This window comes from Mesocricetus auratus, unplaced genomic scaffold (genome assembly GCF_017639785.1).
Source record: "Mesocricetus auratus isolate SY011 unplaced genomic scaffold, BCM_Maur_2.0 Super-Scaffold_100707, whole genome shotgun sequence".
Classification (NCBI taxonomy): Eukaryota; Metazoa; Chordata; class Mammalia; order Rodentia; family Cricetidae; genus Mesocricetus; species Mesocricetus auratus.
In genome coordinates, this window is record NW_024429269.1 from 8172725 (window position 1) to 8186858 (window position 14134).

A 14134-nucleotide genomic window follows, 5' to 3' on the forward strand; every position below is an offset into this window, starting at 1 on the left:
ATCACCTACATCTCCTAAAGGGGCTCTGCTGAGCTCCTGGTCATTTCTTACATGGCTTCATTCAAAAGCCTGGCAAATGAGCTAAGAATAACATTCCTCACTTATATTCAGAAAGTAGGCTTGATGTTTTTTATAAGCACTATTTTCGTGTACTTTTCTTATTTCCATTTAGTTTGTTGTTATTTCCATTTAATTTGGTTGATAATGGAGCCAAATAACGCTGCTGACCCTTGCTTGTCATAGGACACTGTTTAATACTTACAAGCTTAAAAACCTCTCTATTATCTGGTCATGTACTCACTGTGTATTTCTATGTAACTTTTTTTGTTTCTAGATAGGGTTCACGGAGCTCAGACTGGTCTCAAACTGATAACATACTAAAGGATGACCTTGAACTCCTGACTCTCCTGTCTTCATCTCCCAAATGCTATGCTTACAGGCTCAGCTTAATATACCTAGCTTAACAAGTAAAATTTGAAAGATAATCTAATGAAATACAGAATAGAAAATAAACAGAAGATGAAATCCTGCCTAGAAGAAAATTGTTCAACTAGAAATTTGGTTTCACAGACAGAAATGACACCATGGTGCTTCACTTAACATCAAGGTGCTATCAATGAGCATTCTCTCAGCAAGATTTAAATGAAGTTCACTACTGTAGTTTACACATTACTTTTGTTAGGTAAAGTGGGAGAAAATATCAACAATTCTGTTATTAACACTTTAGGACAGTGGGGTGTATATGTGTTTGTGCGCACATGTGCTCGCACACACGCAAACCTCTAGATCTGAAGTATTTTGCCAAGAAATGTGGCATAATTGAGATCAGTCTAACTGCAGGTCCTCTGCCGCAGAAGCACTGACATCAAGGGCCCAAGGATCTTTAACCACAGCTGTCCTTTGCAGGGTCAACTGCTTAGCAGAATCTCCAAGCTGCAAGACCTTAGTATAAAACTGTCTTTAGCTAAATCATTGGGTCCAATGGAATCAATCCTTACCATGAATCCTTTCAGTGTCCTGTAGTAGGAATCCAACAAGAGCGAGCCGAGGGAACAAACTTGGGAAGTCCTATCCCACCCATCTGAACAGTGGACCAGCACACTTGCATTTTCAACCACTATTGCCTGGGGGGAAAATGACACACTCAGATTCCTGTAAAATACCCTTTACATAAATCAGCAAGGTTGCATACTAAAACCCACACCAGAGGATAGATACACATTATAAAGAAGAGCTGGCCCTGCAATGACACCGCTGCCCCATCAATTAAAACAACAAACAACAAAAACAAAGTAAGTAAACAAAAAAACGTTGCTTCTAAGTATGCGGGGATTGTAAACCACCATATGATTTACCACTTCAAACTGAAGTGGACTCCATTAAATAGGCAAAGAAGAGCAAAGGTTGTCTGAGCAGAACAGACCTCTGTACCAAGGCTAAGTCCATTCCTTCCCAAACATGACAAACCCCAAACCAATGAGAGACAGTTACCTTGGCTAAGAAGATTGCAGCGTCCAAAACAGCCTTGATATGGCGAAGCCATCCTGAGCTCTCCAAACCAGAGTAGAAATCATTGACAGAAAGACCCTTGTTGCCATTCACTATGAAACAGGGAGGAAGGCTTCAATTAGAATGGGCCTAGAGCTCCCACTCACCCTTTCAGGATATCTCAAGGGAAGTGAATTGCAGAACTTGCATATAAACAAACCATATTAGAGGCCAAATAATGCTTTGGGGGACATTTTTCTGTCCTTCCTTAGGCTTAAAAGAAATGTTCAATTACCTTTTAAACAGGTAGTGCAAATGTTGAAATATTTTATATTTTATTTAAAATTACATCATAACTAGAATGTACTGACTATTCAGTGATCTCTAACAATAGGGATCTATAAAACCATTAGAGGCATGCAGATAGAGAAGCTACCACCCAAAATGGGGTTACTGAGCACCTGAAATGTGGCTAAGCCAAAGTGAGATATAAGTATAAAAACATTACTGCTTTCTAAGACTTGATGACAATAAAAGATCTGGTTGGTTGTGGTTGTGCATACCTGTGACCCCAGCACCTGAGATGCTGAAGCAAGAGGATTAGCATTTCAAGGTAAGCCTTGGCTACATAGTTAGTTCAAGCTTTGCATTAAATAAAACCCTTCTCAAAAAGCTATGAGTAACCAATTGAGTGAGAGAGAGTTGAGGGGAGGGAGAAGGGAGGAGATGGAGAATGAGGAGAGGGAAGGAAGAAGAGGGAGGTGAGGGGTAGAGAGGCTAGTCTATCAGTTTTTATGTTGACTACATGCTAAACATAATACTTTCACTATATTAGGTATATTACCAACATCAAGCCCATGTTCTCTTTCCTTTTTGAGTGTAAGTGACAGAAAATTCAAAGTCCTATGTGACTATCACTATATCTCTATCTCACAAAGTTTTCTAAAAGTTGTGCAATAATCATACCTTCCAGTAATTTCTGAAGGCTGGATCTCATGACATGAATATTTTCTATTCCAACAAACTGAAATCTAATATTAGAATAGTTGTCTTCGTTTTCATAACCTTTCCCGGCTGCTCTGTTAGCCATTGCATTCAGCTAAAATTCAAAATTTTAGAAATTTACAATCAAAGTATTTTTATCTTTAGTATACCAAAATGCCATAAAAACACTAAGTCACACTTTATAGGCAGGAGAGCATTTAAAGAAACTCATCAAAATTGAATAAGCTACTATTTTTAAGAAGCAAAACTGCCAAGTCATCAGCAGAGAAGAAGGGCCGTGTGGCTGTCACACAGAAACAAGTCTAGTCCAGCAGACTTTGATAACTCAAGAAGATAATTCACTACATTCTCATCAGCTTTCCACATTTCTGTAACAACTCAAAGTTAAAAAGAAAGGGATGGTTTCTATCTAAACCTAGATATGGAGATGGGCAGAGCTGGAGAGCTCGGTTTACAGAATCAGACTATGAGACCAGACCACAGGGGACCTGAGAGCCAGATGTGAACCACGGCTCTATGCTATGCAGCTTGCCTAGGGAGACACAGCGCTAATCCTCAGCTGTGTCTCCTATCTCAGCTGAGTCCTGCACAGCATCAGCCACCGGCCTGGCACAGCTCCAAGAATCGTGTCCAGGATAAACTGCTTCCCTAGAGGAAAAACAGACTGTGGACTGATCACAGGCCCTTAGGGTTCAAGCTTTCTGGTTTCTTTCAAACAGTATGTTAATATAATTGCTTTTATATTCTTTTCGTAAGTGTATGGATGAAGAAAATGGCCTAAACTGGGTGAAAATAACCTAAGGTGAATATGCCTTGGGTTGGTAACAAGTACAGATAAGTTGCACCCACTGACTCAATAGTTATCAGCATCTATGATGACTGAAGTAAAATTAAAATATGGTTCCACATCATCACTACTTAATTTTAAACTTAGAAAAGCAAGTGAAAAGAAAATCAGCATTTTCTGCATCAATGGCAATTATATAAATAAAAACTATTAGGTCTTGAGCTACAAATCACAGTCAGACCTTATCTTCAAAGCTTACATATTAGAATCATCTTTTATATTTAACATTGCCTAAAAAAAGATCATTAGATTACAAGCCTCCAGTAACAAGAAAACACATTTTTTCTTATGAGACACCACCAACTCTTGAGTCCTGAGAAGTCTTTTATATTTAACGAAACAAAAGATTATCAATACCAATTTCTAATTTGTAATGCTTTCTAATTTACTGGAATTACTCTCATCTTCCGTATTTTCCATTGTCTTTTGTGAGATTGCATAGTGATGGAAAATCACTCTAAAACACTACGATTCCTTTCACAATGCTGCCTAAAATCGCTTGTGTTCTATAGTGCTCACTCGCTTTTTCTCATCGCTTTCTCTTATTTTCTCATCATTCCAGATTTTTGAAGAAATCCTCACTATAATTCTGCCAATGTCCTTTTGTGTATCCCACCAGCTCTGCATGCGATGCTATAACAGAAATCAAAATAAAGTTAGCTGTCACCGCTGAAGACTGTAATTACTCTAATTTCAGGGTTTTATGTGAATCAGCTCTTCTGCTGTGCATATAAAAAGAAGCACAGATTTGGATTCAGTCTCAATGACAAGAATTTAGACTTGGACTACAAATACCAGGAGAGCAGCTATTTCCTGTGCATTACAGTTCTCTAGTTCAGTGTTTCCTAGGTTAAATAATTGTTTCCTCTAATTTTTAGTCTTTCAAATTATGGCCAAGTTATTGTAACACATACTGTTTTGTCAATTAACAGTTTTAGTAACAAAGAGAGTAATAAGCTGGGTATGGTGATGAATGCCTATAATTCCAGCATTTAGGAGGTAGAGGCAGAATGGATCAGGATCCTCAGCTACACAGTAAAATGCTTCATGAAACCTTGTCTCAAAAAAACTAAAACAACAGGACACAAGGAAGAAAGAAAATAAGGAAGGAAGGAAGGAAGGAAGGAAGGAAGGAAGGAAGGAAGGAAGGAAGGAAGGAAGAAAACAAAACTAGGGGAGGGTATTAAGATGTAATAAGACAAGAGTTCCAGAATTCTGTATGTGGCAGGGCATGGTGGCACACACCTTTAATCCCAGTACTTGGGAGGCAAAGACAGGAAGATCTCTATGAGTTCTAGGTCAGCCTGGTCTACATAGTGAGTTCTAGAACAGCCAGAGCTACACAGTGAGACCCTGCCATGAAAAAAACAAAAACGAAGCAATTCCAAATGTGTATGTATAGCTATGATATATATATGTGTGTATATGTGTGTATATATGTGAGACAAAAGAAATCATGCCCTAGGACACTGAGAACTGGTCTCCTAATTGGTATCCCTCAGAGGACTGATTTGATTTTCTTCCTAACATTAGCCTGTGTTAATTTAAAACTACAATTCAGGTATGTTATATCTGGGCAAATATATTTATTCCCATCAATTAGAGACATAAACAATAAAGATAACAGTTGCATGGTACTTGGATACATACCTTGGGCCTGGTATCCACAACATACATGTAGTGGTTTCCTGAGTTGGCTGTACTAATGGCTTTAAGTAATTTCTCATCCTCCAGGCACCTGGCACTGAAGCCTGACAATGGCTGACTACATCGACAAATGGCAGCCTAATTTAAAAAGAAAAACCAGATTACACAAAGATTCTAAAAGCTTAGAAAAAGACCCCAAGTGTTAAAATCAAACACACTGTATGTTTTAAAGTCAGCAAGAAAATTAGAAGGCATTAACTTTGGAATATTATTTGATTTAAATACCTTGTCAGAATCTACATGCTGTCTATTCTTCCTGTGGTGGTTTGAATGTAAATGGCCCCCATACTCACTGGGAGAGGCACTACTAGAAGAGTGGCCTTGATGAAGTAGGTGTGGCCTTGGAGGAAGTGTGTCACTGAGAAAGGGCTTTGAGGTCTCAGATGCTCAAGCCAGGCTCAGTATCACACTTCTTCCAGCTGCCTGCTGATCTAGAGGGAGAATCAGCTTTCAGCTCCTTCTCCAGCACCATGTCTGCCTGCACGCCACCATGCTCTCCACCATGATGATAATGGACTAAACCTCTGAACCTGCAATCCAGCCCCAATTAAATATTTTCTTTTATAAGAGTTGCAGTGGTCATGGTGTCTCTTCACAGCAATACATTCTAAGACACTTCCCAATATTCTCTTCTTCTAAGAAAACTAAATATTTCCATACCTATCTTACACACACACACACACACACACACACACACACACACACACACACACACACCAAGATCCTAAGGAGCAGCATTTGGTCAACTGTCTATCAAGGAGGACACACCTGTATTCCAGGTTTAATATGAGCTACAAGATACTTTCAGCTCAAGCTAAAGTCAAGAAGATGGGCTAGCAATACAGAAGGAACAGGAAATTCTAAGATGCTGCTGAACATAGGTGCTGGGAACTGAACTGGAGTCCTCTGGATGGGCAGGAAGCACTCTTAACCACAAGCCATCTTTCCCACCCTTAACAGGAACTTTTAAATTAACATCTCAAGCTGGAAAGATAGCTCAGCAGGTCAGAGCACCTACGGCTCTTCCAGAGGACCGGGTTTTGGGTCCCAGAATCTGCATGGAGATTTACAACCTTTAGTAACTCTGGAAGATCCAATAAGTTATCAGGCATATACCCAGTACACAGACATACGTTCAGGCAAACATCTATCCATGTAAATAACATTAAAATACAAATTAACAACATCTGAAATTTTATTTCCCTACTAAATATCAGAAAGTGAGACATAAAGATGAGAAAAGAAACTCTAAGAGGAGGCATATCTATAAAAAGAAAAGGAGTGACTTATTTTTTACTATATTTTAATTCCTTAAAAAAATTAAAAGCTTTAGAAGCATATCTGTCCCTTCCATCTTATCCGCATCACCTCCTGCTTAACTCTACAGAAACATCCCAATGGTGTATCCTTGAGGGAAAGCATTATAATTACATGTCTGTATATTTTACCTGCACACACAAAATACGACCCCCAAAATTATAATGGCAGAAGAAAATGAGGACTGTTATATTCTTTTTAATGTTCAAGAGTTCTTTCTAGCTGGGCAGTGGAGGCACACGCCTTCAATCCCAGCACTTAGAAGGCAGAAGCAGGAGAATCTCAGTGAGTTCAAGGCCAGCCTGGTGAGTTCCAGGACAGCTGGGACTGTTATACAGAGAAACCCTATCTCAAAAAAAAAAAAAAAAAAAAAAAAAAAGAATCAATAAGTAAATAGATGAGTTCTTTCCTATTTTTCTGAAAAAAAAATTTTAGTCAGTTTTGTATTACTGGATGTGGTGTCCTAGTTCTCAGAGCATAAATAAATTTCTTTGTTATTGTTTTAAAGGAATGTTCTACATGCCTTTTACACCTGTCTTCTCATTACTAAGTAGACCATAGAGTATTTTTAGTCTATCTTTCCAATAAACATTGTATGCCAACAGGGTGTGTCCAAGGTGGCCAGGTAACTCCCAACAGCTTAAGGTAAATTAGAAACTTCTGTTTAACATTACCTGAACAAAGTTCTAACAAATACAAGGTATATGAGGCCACCAAAGAAATGCCAACAGAGGTGTGGTGACATGTGTGGGAACTGGAAACTGCTTTGGGAGAGGAAGTGCCTACTACAGGAAGGAGCAAGGGGAATCTATCAGCAAGGTCATAGTTGGCACCTGCAGGCGCAGGGTGTGGCTAAACACACAGAAAGGTGAGTTTGACCTCCAGACCTTTTTCCCTGGACACAATGTTTAGTCTATAAAGAGGATTAACATCAAGATTGGACCCAGTAATGGATGGGAGTGAAGCCTTGGAGTTCCCTAAACAAGAGGATAGAATATAGTCTACCCGGCAGAATGTGAGCTCCTTCCTAACTGTTACATCACACAATGTCCTTTTGCTGATGCGCCAGCAGAAACACACTGTGGGGAAGCCAAATGCACAGCAGAAAAATAGAAAACCAAAGGCATTCAGCTTCAGGAATGCAAATTTTTAATGACTAGAACATGAGGAGAGGGAGAGGCACACAGAATTCCTTAAACAACAACAACAACAACAAAAGCCTGTCTGCTTGAGAGCTATTGACACCAAATCAGTCAACAGGAAATTAACTAAAGGTATTCAGAAAAGAGAAAGACTCCTTAATGTCAAAACACCATCTCAGAAATAAAGAACCTGAGAGTTGAATGGGAAACAGTTAAGAACTCTTCCAGAAAACAGAAAGACATGGAAAGCAGGAAGGAAAACAGCAGAAATGGAGGATTACACTGGAAGCCTCGCTATCAACTAACAAAAGCTAAAAAGAAAAAATACAAAGAAAATTAAGAGAAAGAAAATGCTGCAGAAACAAAGAAGTATTCCAAGATGAGATCAGAGTTTCTGGGTAGTCTATAAATGGCATGCCAAGGTACATCACTACATAGTGAAATGCTACCTCACACAAAACAAAATGAAACGAAACAAAACAAAACTGTTAGTGTTCTTCCAGATGCTTAGTGTTGCCTGAGTTCATTGCACTTATAAAATAAAAGCAGAAGAGTCTCTTACCTCGGTGCCCTGCCGGCAGTAGGACAGGACTGGAAGTCTGCCCTTGCTCCGGAAGTTGGAGCTACCCATGATCATTGGCAGGATGGCTGACTTTGGAACGTATAGCTCTCTTGGGTAAGTCTCACAGACCTGGGAATATCAAATGAAAGTACTTAACTCCAACCAGGAACCGTGAGGCCAGTGGCAGCATGTGGGCTAACTATAGATTTTCACCTCTCCCTCCTTTCCCCAAGTCAACCCCTCAGTCTCATCCCCAGCGCTATACAGCCTACCTTTTGCTGTGGCCCCATTCTCAGGGGACTAATTAGATCCTGGTGGAACACCCTGTTTTTCTCATGCCCCTCCCCAGCCCATCCCCATTCCTAAGTGTCAGCTCCCAATACCTTCACGTTTTACCTGTACCCCCAGTGACCACACCTATTTGGATCCCAGATAAATTTCCTACCAGGCAGCACACAGCCACCACACGCTACTAAGAACCAGAGAAGAAAAAGAAAGCAACAAAGCATTCACCCAACAAAGACAAGACCAGACATCAGCACCTACAATTACAATAACCCCAAATCAAGATGCCAGAGTGAAAACACAATCATAACAGGCAGGGCAGAATGTCTCCACTAGAGCCCAGCAACCTGATCACAGCAGGCCCTGGGTATTCCAACATAGCTGAAGCACAAGAAAAAGATTTTAAACAGACTGTGAATACAACAGAGGTCTTCTGAGAGGTAATGATTAACTCCCTTAAAGAAAGCTATGAAAACACAAGCAAATAGTGGAAGGAAAAGAATAAAACTGATCAAGACCTGAAAGTGAAAATAGAATCAACAAGGAAAACCCAAACTCAGAAAGTATGGAAATGAAAAATTTAGGAACCACAGAAACACAAGAGAGACTCTCAGACATTGAGAACATGATAGAAGAAGTAGATGTATTGGTAAAGAGTACGTTAAATTTAAAGAAAATACTGGCATAACACATCCAGAAAACCTGGGACACCATGAGGAGACCAAATTTAAGAATAGGAATAGACGAAGGAGAAGAAATCAGATAAGGGGCACAGAAAATATTTTCAACAAAATCATGAAGAAAATTTCCCTAACCTAAAGGAGATGCCTATTAACGTACAAGAAGCATAAAGAACACCAAAAAGGCTGGATTAGAAAGGAAGGTCCCCTCAGCATATAATAATCCAAACACTAAACATACAGAGCAAAGAACGAATATTAAAAACTACAAGGGAAAAAGTAAGTAACACATAAAGGCAGAATTTTATCTGACTTCTCAATGGATTCTAAAAGGTAATAGAACTTAGACAGATGTGCTGAAGACTCTTAAGAGACCACAGATGCAAGTCAAGACTACTCTACCCACCAAAACTTTCAATCACCATAGAAGGAGAAAATAAAGACATTTTATGATAAAACCAAACTTAAGCAGTACTTTATCCACAAATCCACTCCTACAGAAGGTGCTAGAAGGAAAACTCCAACCTAAAGAGGCTAACTCACATCCAAGAACATATGGGGAATAAATAATCACAGACCAGCAAAATCAAGAGGGTAAGTGTGCATGTACACATAATCATACATGCATGTCCATGCATAAGAGTGAGCACACACACACCACCACTGCTGCCACTGCCATCACCATCATCACCACTAAAATATCAGGAAACAAAAATAATTCATCATTGATATCTCTCAATATGAAAGGTCTCAATTCTCCAGTAAAAAGACACAGACTAACAGAATGGATATGTAAAGAGCATCCATCCTTCTGTTGCATCCAAGAAACACACCTTAGCATCAAGGATAGACATTACCTCAGAGTAAAAAATGGAAAAATGATATTCCAAGCAAATGGACCTGAGAAGCAAGCAGTGTAGCCATCTTAATATGTGGCAAAATAGACTTCAAACCAAAACTAATCAGAAGAGACAGGGAAGTGCACTACATATTCATCAAAGGAAAAACACATGCAGAGAACATCGAAATTCTTATCATCTATGTACCAAACACTAGGGCACTCAAGTTCATAAAAGAAACACTATTATACCTTAAATCACACATTAACCTCTACACACTGAAAGAAGGAGACTTCAATACCCTACTCTTACCAACAACAGGTCATCCAGACAAAAACTAAACAGAGAAAGGCTGGAGGTAATGGACATTGTAAACCAAATGGACCTAAAAGATACTTAGATAACATTTCATCCAAACACAAAAGAATGTCTTCTTTTCTGCATCTCAAAATTAGCCAAAGTAAGTCTCAACAATACAGAAAAACTGAAATAACGCCTTATCTAACCACCATGGATTAAAGTTCATATCAACAAGAGAAATAATAGAAAGCTGAAAACTGAACAACTCAAGACCTAATATAAAATGGCTCAGGACGCCAGGCGTTGGTGGCACATGCCTTTAATCTCAGCACACGGGAGGCAGAGGCAGGAGGATCTCTGTGAGTTTGAGACCAGCCTGGTCTACAGAGTGAGTTCCAGGACAGCCTCCAAAGCCACAGAGAAACACTGCCTCAATCCCCCCCCCAAAAAAAAATGGCTAAGGAGAAAAGACTTTCTAGAACTGAATGAAAATGAATACACAATAGACCCAAACTTATGGGTGTTGCAGGATATTTGATCATACTATGAACCCCAAGATAACCTAAATTTCTGGAAAAACCTGCTTCTAGCTGTGGTATGGCCCAGCCCTAGTACACACCTGTAATTTAAGAGTTTTCTGTTTATTTTAAACAGGATTAAATAAAATCAATCATATGTCAAAAGGCAGAGCAATCAACTAGTTAACAGGAAGTAGCCATAGAGAGTAGGAGGAGGTCAGGAAGATGGACAGAGAGATGCACAGGAAGTAGGAGGGAGGAACTTTGATTTTGGAGGTCCTTTTATGTTTGGAACTGTGGAGGAGGGTCAGCTGGCTGCTTTTTCTGCCTCTCTGAGCTAACAGGTTTTCACCCCAGCATCTGGCTCCTGTGTCTTTATTGGTAAAATAGAAAGGACTGAGGCTTACTTAAAACAACAATTGTCTCCCTACACAGACACAGCTGGGCGGCGGCTGCAGAGGTGCAGTAAGATCAGGTGGAGCAACTGTGCCTCAAATATAAAACACATGGGACACAATGAAGGTGGTTCTAAGAGGCAAGTTCCCAGCACTAAGTGCCTACATAGAAAACTGGAGAGAATAAAAGAAACATTGGAGACTAGGCGCTGGTGGCGCACGCCTTTAGTCCCAGCACACAGGAGGCAGAGGCAGGTGGATCTCTCTGAGTTCAATCATGGCCAGCCTGGTCTACAAAGTGAGTTGCAGGATAGCCAGGGCTATACAAAGAAACCCTGTCTCATACCCTACTCTCCCCACACCCACCCCCATCTCCCCCACCCCCGCCAAAAAAATTAGGCGGAAACTATGAGACTAAAAAGAAAACAAAAACATCCCTTTAAAACATTTAAAGAAGTAAGAGCAGCATGCTGTTCTTCAGACAGCTGGGACCCTGCCACAGGTTACCCTCTGGAACTAGTTTCTGACCTGCTCCAGAGCCTGGTTTACCTTGTACTCTCGATTGGCATCAGACAGTTTCCATTTTTCATTAGGCACTCCCATCCTCGCATATTCCTTGGCAAGGTCAATGACCTGCCAGCCCTTCAGTCGTTCGGAATCATTTTGTTTGGGGTTATAAGAAAATGCATAGAGATCTTCATATTTTCCTGTAAAACAATAAAAGTCCATACAATGTAATTTATAAGGCAGTGGAATACAAATAAAACTAATTTTCATGATTTTTCCCTCCTTTTTTCTTCTAATTTTAAGAAGCAGCCAAGACATGAACATACCTGAATCTAATATTTTCTAAGTTCCATAAAACAAATGACTGTAGCTATAGGCATATGTAAAGACCTTAAAGTAAACCATTATGTGGGTGCTGGGAATGAAACTCTGGTCCTCTGGAAGAGCAGACAGTGTTCTTAACCACTGAATCATCTTCTCCAGCCCCAGAATTATCCATTCTTAAAGGTCAGTATGGACCCAAACAGACAAGGACATCAGCATATAACCATCTTTGTACCTTGGTTCCACCTAGGACAATGGAATATAACAGGCTCTGTGCTCTGAGAGAACATGGGCCTGCTCCTACATCACTCATGTGGGCCTCCAACTAAACCACTCAGCTGAAATCCACACAAACAAGTAATCCAAGTCATGCTGGGGACAGAAGCCTTCAGGGCCCCAAGCTTGTGTAATGGTAAGATTCATTTTTAGGGCATCTATACCTCCCACCCTCCATCTACTAAGATGGGGACTGACTCCTGTCTCTGGTGAATCTACTACCTAGTCACTGCTGATAGAGTACCATGCACTTCCACGGCTTTCTATTTAGTAATACCTCTTTCATTAATAGAGAAAACCCACATTTAAAACAAACAAACAAAACAAAACAGTGAGCAACTAGGGAGCTAGGTTGGTCAGTAAAGTGCTTTCTATGAAAACAAGAGGACCTGAGTTCAACCCCAGCACCCAGGTATAAGGCCAGTTGCGATAGCACATGGCTGTAATTCTAGCACTGGAGAGGAAGGGACAGGTGGCTCTCGGGGCTTGCAGCCAGCCAACCTCACCTAAACTGGCAAGTCCCAGGCCCCAAATGACTGTCTCAAACAACAAAGCAGATGGCCCCTAAGTAAAGACACTGGATCCTGGCCTCCATACACAATGTACACATGCGCCAGCACATCTGCGCACACACACAAATACATACACAATGTGCTAGTTTTAGAGTGTTAATATAATCTAAGATAACTTCAGGCTGTACTATAATCATTCTTTACATCATTCTTTCTTTGGACACCATTCTTACAGTTCAAAGCAGTAGTTTCTATTATTTCTAAACCACTGTGGGGCATTTCTAGACCACTGAGGGGATTGACAGTACACAGCCTAAATATAACATAAAGACAAAATAATAACACCTTAAAGTATGCTGGAAAACCCATCTCAATTGAGTATGAGAGCTCTGGCTCTCTAAGAACAACATACCTTGTTTTGACAGTTGCAGCAGAGAGTTGTAAATATCATGGCAGTCTCTTTCCCTGGGAACAATGAAATGCACAATCCTGAAGTTCTTGCACTGAATCACGAGCGGACATCCAGAAGTGGTCAGGGCAAGCTTCTCCACAGAGGCAATATGGTGGTGTAGTATCTACAGCAAAAACAAATGTCCTAGTCAGCAACACACAAGGCGCTGGCATACTGTCTTCTCCAGAGTATATAAATGTGAAGGCTCAAATAAGCCTCAAATGTTATGTTCTAGCACACTTAACACATATCAATGCTTGATGCTTGAGCCAAGACTATGTTGTCATTTTTGTTAGTTTCTTCATGTAAGTATATGCTGGCTGGATGAGGGGCTAGGACCAGAGCTCAGCAGGAGAGTGCCTGCCCGGCATGCACAAGGTCTTGCTTCCCAACCCAACATTACAAAAGTTTCAATTAATCAATGTTTACCAAATGTATGAATAAAAAAAGTCTCACTACAGATTCATGGATTGATGGCATTTGAAAACATAAGACTATTATCCCAAGTGCTCTTGGCATTTTGTTTGCTACTAAAAAATTTACTCTTTCTCAATACCATTTCTAGTCACTTAAAATATTTAAAGAAAACATTTCTGGAGGTTTTAGGTTCCTGAGTGATAAAAATTCAATCACAGAAGAGATCCAACAGTCGTAAATTAACCTTAAAATGAAGTATAATTTGCAGCAACAAACTCCATCCTGTTTAGTAGGCTATTTTTTATATCTGTTTTCAGTGGAAAGGAGAGGGATGGAAAACTATATGTGTGCTATATAATTATAGTATGTTAGTATTAGTAAGTATATTAACTGTACATATTAAACCTAAGGCTGACATGCATGATTAAACACATACAAGTAATAAAGAAAAGCTTGAAAAAGCTTTGATGAGATAAACACTGGGTATGCCATTCCCTTTCCTTCTCACCTTTCAATAATCCAATCTTCACCAACATATCAAAAATGTCAGAAACCTGCATTC

General features: G+C 39.8%; 1 protein-coding gene across 2 annotated transcripts in view; it reads right to left on the reverse strand.

Annotated features, from left to right (window-relative positions):
• Positions 1 to 14134, reverse strand: part of Mtmr6 (myotubularin related protein 6) — a 41308-nt gene that overhangs the window by 10281 nt on the left and 16893 nt on the right. The window contains exons 3-10 of one of the 2 annotated variants that reach the window (XM_040740567.1): positions 13117 to 13279; positions 11635 to 11792; positions 8069 to 8197; positions 4991 to 5125; positions 3860 to 3973; positions 2455 to 2587; positions 1492 to 1601; positions 999 to 1124 (exon numbers count right to left, since the gene is read on the reverse strand). In XM_040740567.1, the coding sequence (XP_040596501.1) occupies positions 999 to 1124; positions 1492 to 1601; positions 2455 to 2587; positions 3860 to 3973; positions 4991 to 5125; positions 8069 to 8197; positions 11635 to 11792; positions 13117 to 13279 (1068 nt within the window). The remainder of the gene's footprint in view (positions 1 to 998; positions 1125 to 1491; positions 1602 to 2454; positions 2588 to 3859; positions 3974 to 4990; positions 5126 to 8068; positions 8198 to 11634; positions 11793 to 13116; positions 13280 to 14134) is intronic. The other variant, XM_040740566.1, reaches the window with a different exon arrangement.